At 43.5% G+C, this 7500-nt stretch overlaps 2 protein-coding genes across 2 annotated transcripts in view; one reads left to right on the top strand and one right to left on the bottom strand.

The window, feature by feature from the left end:
• LOC306929926 (gamma-glutamyl hydrolase) overlaps nucleotides 1–3375 on the bottom strand; it is a gene marked incomplete at both ends in the record, with an annotated part of 7767 nt that extends 4392 nt beyond the window's left edge. Inside the window, 2 exons of the mRNA XM_079510664.1 lie at nucleotides 1953–2067; nucleotides 3255–3375. Of these exons, the coding sequence (XP_079366790.1) occupies nucleotides 1953–2067; nucleotides 3255–3375 (236 nt within the window). The remainder of the gene's footprint in view (nucleotides 1–1952; nucleotides 2068–3254) is intronic.
• Nucleotides 1–7500, top strand: part of LOC306930227 (proteinase-activated receptor 3-like) — a 401892-nt gene that overhangs the window by 218515 nt on the left and 175877 nt on the right.

Here is a 7500-nt window from a genome sequence, read left to right as displayed (position 1 = left end):
GTCGAGCAACAGCTCCACCAGAGAGCTCCAGGCTTCCCTCTCCAGAGCAACATTAGTGACTTCACAGCGCATCCCAATGCAACGTGCTGAGAGTTTGCTGAGATAATGATGAATGTTGTTGGGAATAAATGTATGAAAATATGGAGATGCAAGGTTTCTGAGCGACAGCAAAGGAAATGTGTTATTGTGTAAGAACTAATGAATGACATGAAATAATGTTACCTCTGTGCGTGTGTGTGCGCCCATGGGCGTGTCGGTGTGTGTGTGTGTGACTGTGTTGGTGTGTGTGTCTGTCGGTGAGTGTGTGATTATGTAACTTCCTCTGAATTAGTGTTTCCCAATCTTTTTGTCCTTGTTTTGTTCCTCCAACCCCCTTGCAGCCCATGAAATAAATCAAATAAAAAGGAAAGAAGTACATTTCTTTTGTTGTTGCTATTTTTGAGGGGCGCTAGCCTTGAGCTTTGAGAGTTTATGTAAACACAAACATTGAAGAGAAAAGTGAGGACGCAAATTGTGATTGGCCAGAATGAGATGATGTATGATGACGTATGATGATAATTGATAAGACCACCCCTCACTTCACACGGGTGTTATTTTTGGCAATAATAATGACAAAATAGTGATTCTGGGTTGAAAGAAAGTGTTTCTTCTTATTCTTAATAATATAATACAATGTATTTATAAGGCGCCTTTCAGGGCACTCAAAAACAGTCAATAAATGGTAAATGGTAAATGGTGCATTTATATAGCGCCTTTATCCAAGGCGCTTTACATAGATTGTGCATTACATTCACCCATTCACACACACATTCATACACCGATTGCAGCGGAAACCATGTAAGGTACCAACCAGCACATCGGGAGCAATTTGGGGTTCAGTGTCTTGCCCAAGGACACTTCGACATGTAGACAGGAGGAGCCGGGATTCGAACCGCCGACCCATGGATCATTGGACGACCTGCTCTACCTCCTGAGCCACAGCCGCCTCAATACAAAACACAGTTAAAAATTAAAAGGAAAGCAAAAACTAAAGTAGGCCTACAGCTTGCAGCAGAAGACACAGAGGTCAGCCATAACAGGTGGGTTTTGAGGTGGGTTTGGAATATGGTGATTGAGTCCATGTTTCTAATATCAGGGGGGAGAGAGTTCCAGAGGTGAGGGGCAGAGCGGCTGAAAGTTCTTGACCCCATGGTATTCTTCTTCTTCTTGTCTCCACCAGGCCGAAGGCATGGGGAGAGAATATGTTTTGCACTCCGTGTGTGAGTCCGTCCGTCCGTCCATCCGCCCATCCGTCCGTGCGTGCGTGCGTGCGTGCGTGCGTGAGTGCGTGAGTGCGTGCGTCCGTGCGTGCGTGCGTCAGTTACCAAATTTTGCACGCACACTCCCTGGATGCCAACCATGAACCTCTGCCCCAAATTCTCCAGAACGGCCTGTTATAGCGCCACCAGGAGGCCGACTTTTGAAAAACCCATTTTTTTATATTACTCCTCTGGATTCTGTCCAAAAATCCCGCAAATCGTTACACACTATCTCTATAGTCATGTGTTCAAGACGGATATGTCTGATATTTCATATTCCATCCTAATTGGCTAACATTGGCTTTCAAAGTTTGAACAAAAAGCATCAAATCATAAACGCAGCGTGCAATTTACGTGAAATCTTTAACAGACTTTCCTACTAGGCTGAGGAATATATCCCACCCTTTTCACATTGGCCTGTTATAGCACCACCAACAGGTGGATTTTTGCAAAACACATGTTTGGAACAAAATGCCTCAAATCATCCAATTGCCATCCAAGGCGTAACAAGAAATGGCACCCTTTTCACATTTGGCCTATTATAGAGCCACCAGAAGGCCACAACCTGACCTGCCCTGGTGGAAACCTGTGCCCCGAGGGGCACTTTATCTAGTTATTATTACTTTACTTTTGCGTGCGTGTGTGCGTGCGTACCTGACGGGCACCACGCGGGCCCCAGCAGACTCCAGGTATTTGACATAGGAGGCAGCGATGTATGAGGAACCAAGAGCAAACTGATCATCTGGAAGATTCTCCTGTGCCAACACACCTGGAAGGACAGACAGACAGACAGACAGACAGACAGACAGACAGACAGACAGACAGACAGACAGACAGACAGACAGACAGACAGACAGACAGACAGACCGATCAAACCATATCACACTTATATAAGACACCTGAACATCAAACCTTAAAGGAGCACTTCACTACACCTGCAACTCCATAATCACTTGATTATAGTTGTAATTAATTGAATAGGCCTAATCGAAACTCTGACATGCTGACATATTAGTTGATGATTAATTGTCAAGCAAATAATTGTGATTAATTATTTCATTGTGTTTCTATTGTTGAACGTTGAACCATTATGTATCCCAAATTGTATCGAGCCGCCGCTGGTCATTTCTGCCGTTTACGAAGCTGTAAAGGGCAGAAATATTTTTTTTATAATTTTAAATAACTTAATTTAAAATGATATTATAATTGCCCTCTATAACTAAAAAATTAAATGAAAAACGCCTTCAATATTTTAGTAGAATACATTAATTCCATAGCCTGGGCTGGACCACACATGGGCAAATTACTTCATCAATTTACGACAGAACTCAATGTCCCCATTGAGTGAAACAGAAATTGAATTTGAAATTGAAAGTGAATTTGTAAAATAAATGAAATATTTAAGTTGCTTTTATTTTAGGACAATTTATACTGTAGCCTATTAAGGCATATTTGGCCTATTAGCCAGGGATCCTTAATTTTTTCAGTCCAGTTAAGGGTTGACATTGACATCACATGTCCATATAGCCCATAATCTATTTGAAAATAGCCGGTCTACAAGCGTACTGTAGGCTAAGCGAGATGCACATGCAAATAGCCTATATAGAGATTATAGACATATAGGCCTATATACTTTGTATTTGAAGGGAGATGTGTGTGCCTGCGTACGATGCGTGACAGATGGAGAGAGGGCGAGAGAGAGAGAGAGAGAGAGAGAGAGAGAGAACAATTTTGTAGCTAATGTTCCCGATGTTCTCAGAACATCGGGAACATTAGCTACAAAATAGGCTATATATAATATAGCCTACGTTACACTGATTACAGTAGGCCTATAGGCTACATTACGCCGCTACATTACGCCGCTACATTACGCCGCAACAACAACACTCACGGCGTCAGTGTGTCCCGGACCGGTTGCCGTGTCCGCATACAGAGCATCATGTGCGGGACACTCACCTACGATGGGTCGGTAGTTGTTCCACTGCTGTAGGTTGAGCCGCGGTGGGACAGCCGCCGGTGCCGCAGAACCCAATGCGACCAGAGCCGCTAACAGCACGATCCGCCCCGCACAACACATTATGAATGACAATAAAACAGCCAGGCAAACAACAATACAGTAAAGAACCAAATGTGCGGCTATATGGCTTGATTGGCTTCAGAGCCTACAGTTTGTAGGTGCAGCTCTTGCTTGCCTCTTGCTCCACTGAGGATGCGTGCAGGTTTTTCCTCACAACCCTCCCACTCAGCGCAGCACCACAGGTTCTCAAAGTGTAGCCCCCACACCCCTCCCCTCCCTGATCTTGGGGGGAGAGAATGAATATTCAGGTGTAAGGACATAACATTTACAGTATAGGCCTGCCTATGTTCATGTTCATATAGGGTAGATAATTGGTAGTTAATTATTATTAGTCCACTTGCCAGATGCATGCCATTTTGAGTGCCCTAACGTTTTATGTTAGAAATGTTGAGTATGGGTCCCCAGCATATAGAATCTGCCAGATGCTACAGTAACTTGCATATGTTGAGCAATTTTCATAATTGGCATAATATGTGACCATATACCATTATCAACCTATAAGGCAAAACATTTCAAATTTTCATCCTGCTTTAAGTAGCATGTGACTCAAGGGTTTTCATGATGCTGAATCCATTCCAAGCAATAGTTTGGCACAAAAAACACTCCTTGGGCTAAAATCACAAATGTGATGAGGTCAGCACATTTGGGTAAGTGGCCAAACAGGTCAGCTCCATATATGGAGATATAAGTCATAAAGAACAAAAAGGCCATGCACCTAAGAGTGCTCCACAGTGTGCGGAGATTCTGTTCTTACCTATACGAACAACTGAGAAATCATTGGTGGATGCCAAAAACGTATTAAGAACAAAATAATGTCCTCTTAATAACTTCTTAAGAACGGTTGCCCAATGTTGTCAGTTACTGGGAAGTCGGATGTCAACAACTTCCACCACAGAAAAGGGAATTAGAATTTCAAGGGAGTGACTGGTTGAGTCAACACCATAATTAGGAAATGTGCTCATATAATCATGCAATCACATGTGTCTGCTATAGTAATATGGAAGGTTAAGAGAACAGAATATAGCCTACGGCTCTACGCGCAACCATGGGAAAGGAATTGATCAGTGGTTCTCAAACGTTTTTGTGTTCCGGACCACTAGCATATGTCAGTTAAATATTGACTGTTAAAGCGCAAATAACATGAATTTTAAAACTGCTTTTAATATTTAATATCATATTGTCTATATATGTCCCTCAAAGTTATTTCTAATGGTTTGAGCCTCAATCACCACTCTGATATAACCAGGCATGTCATTTGGGGGGGGCGCTGATATGCAGATTATTTAATATTTGAGTAATTATAATACTGGTGCTAGATAAAACCAGGCTTGTTTCCATTCCATGCCAGCTTGGAAAATCAACATTCATTGATAATGATGATTGATTCATTGATTGGACATTGTAAACAAAGTGGAAATGCAAATTTGGAACTGAAGACAAAGTAGGGTGACATTGATTACATCACGATGAGGCCAAAATCAGTTGAGCTGTTTCTGAGAGCAATTTCCATTAAAACACCTATATTATATGAAAGCCTGATTGTTCAAAATTGGTTATTTGTGGGGATAGAAAACACATATGGGAGCCCCAAAAACACATAAGAAATGTAAAAAGTTGAATATTTTGTTATAGGTCCTTTAAGGGCTTGATATAATGAACCTCAAATCAATAAATTAAATGAATGCGAATGTGAAGGTACCACTATTCCTCATGATTCCTCAATATTCCTCAGAAGATGCCACATTCTCCTACTGGCCAAAAGGTGCCAGTACTGTATGCCAAAGAGTGCAGCCATGCACGGGATACAGGCAGTCTCTGTTACAAGAGACCACTGCATGAAAGGCCTATGCTCATGACTGCTATACCAATGTGGAGAACAGGGGCACATATAGACACTGCAACAGAAATCACTGGTCAGTCTCCTGGAACATCGGATGGCTGTGCAGCTTCCTGCAGGCGTGTGGGAATTTACAGTCAACATCTGCTCCTTACACAGACTGACACATACTGTAAGGACAGGCATTCCTTTGGAACGAGGCACGCCACACTGGCGCCTTGCGTCAGCTGTGGAAGTCACTCATCAGAACCTCAGACTGGGCATATCCTGACCCAAATAAGCTGTTCATCATGGCAACAGATGCCAGTGATGCGAGCCTGCATGGGCACTGTGTGCACCACCCGTGGCACCTGTCACATGTGATGCAACTGTCACCTGTCAGCAGGTGATGCAGCTGTCACCTGTCACATGTGATGCAACTGTCACCTGTCAGCAGGTGATGCAGCTGTCACCTGCTGTCACCTGCTGTCACCTGCTGTCACCTGCTGTCACCTGTTACCTGCTGTCATCTGTTACCTGCTGTCACCTGCTGTCACCTGTTACCTGCTGTCACCTGTTACCTGCTGTCACCTGTTACCTGCTGTCACCTGCTGTCACCTGTTACCTGCTGTCACCTGTTACCTGCTGTCACCTGTTACCTGCTGTCACCTGCTGTCACCTGTCACCTGCTGTCACCTGCTGTCACCTGTCACCTGCTGTCACCTGTCACCTGCTGTCACCTGCTGTCACCTGTCACCTGCTGTCACCTGTTACCTGCTGTCACCTGTTACCTGCTGTCACCTGCTGTCACCTGCTGTCACCTGCTGTCACCTGTTACCTGCTGTCACCTGCTGTCACCTGTTACCTGCTGTCACCTGCTGTCACCTGCTGTCACCTGCTGTCACCTGTCACATGTGATGCAGCTGTCACCTGTCACATGTGATACAGCATGTCAACTGTCACATGTGATACAGCATGTCACCTGTCACATGTGATACAGCATGTCACCTGTCACATGTGATACAGCATGTCACCTGTCACATGTGATACAGCATGTCACCTGTCACATGTGATACAGCATGTCACCTGTCACATGTGATACAGCATGTCAACTGTCACATGTGATGCAGCTGTCACCTTTAAGCAGATATAGATTATGCCATTCCAGAGGACAATGGCTCCCATTCCATAAAAACACACTTCTGTTTAACCATAGTCCAGTAGTAACACAAACACAATCGTTGATTGAATATTAACCTATAAAGAACTGACAGAACAGTTCCCTGTTTGTTTTAATTTATTATTTTTTACCTTAAAACATTTCTTTTAACGGCTCCTGGGACCAGGCCATATTTGTGTGTGTTTGGTTAAAGTGTCTTGCTCGGGGACACTTCAACACATTGCTGAGGTCTGACTTCTAGCTGGGACCTCCGAAGTCCTGAGTCCTAGCCTATAGCTTGCCTCAAAGTAGTCAGAAGAGTCGAAAAATGCTCTATAAATGCAAGATTATGAAGACATGGACATACTGTATGGACAGTGGTCATGGTAGAAATGTGTTAATACTGTCATACTGATAACCTACTCATTTGCATCTTAAAGGTAGAATACCTTATGGGGTTGAGGCAGTGCTCTGAAATGCCAGCCTGCTTGACTCCCAGGTTGAACAGAAAACAACCTGACTAATATAGGCTACGCATGCTCAGTGTTGAAAAAGAAAAATAGTCTCAATGTGTTTTTGCGTGCGTGTGCGTGCGTGTGAGTGTGTAGAGTGCGTGCGTGTGGAGTGCGTGCCTGCGTGTGCGTGACAGTGATTGGTACTACTGCAGCTCCTGGTTTAGTGGATTCTATAGTTTTACTGAGGAATGAATTGCCATGCACCTCCACTGAAACACCAGCAGGGAGAGCCATCTCCTACACAGGGACAGTTTTGAGTTATGAAGTTCATCTGCATTCATGGGTCTTCTCTTCTTCAACAGGAGGTCCGGGACTCATAGGGCAGGGATCTACAAGCTCAGGCGATGTGAGCTTGTAGATCGGCTATTTGTAGTTAATGTGATTTTGGTTGACCACACGCAAGTGGTCCGTAAGAGTCAAGTCAAGTTTATTTATAGAGCACATGACAAGCGACTAAGCGAGGACTCAGTGTGCTTCAATGAAATACATATACAAAAATCAAGAATTATACAAAAATGAATTAAGACAATTACATATGATTAAAATACAATAATGAGTTATTTAAAATAACATAGGCTACATATTTCACAGTCTATAGTTGAATAGCGAAGGTAGAAACCCATAACCGGGCCGTG

Source organism: Electrona antarctica (assembly GCF_951216825.1).
Source record: "Electrona antarctica genome assembly, chromosome: 9".
In the NCBI taxonomy this organism is placed as follows: Eukaryota; Metazoa; Chordata; class Actinopteri; order Myctophiformes; family Myctophidae; genus Electrona; species Electrona antarctica.
This window is presented reverse-complemented; position numbering and strand designations above follow the sequence as displayed.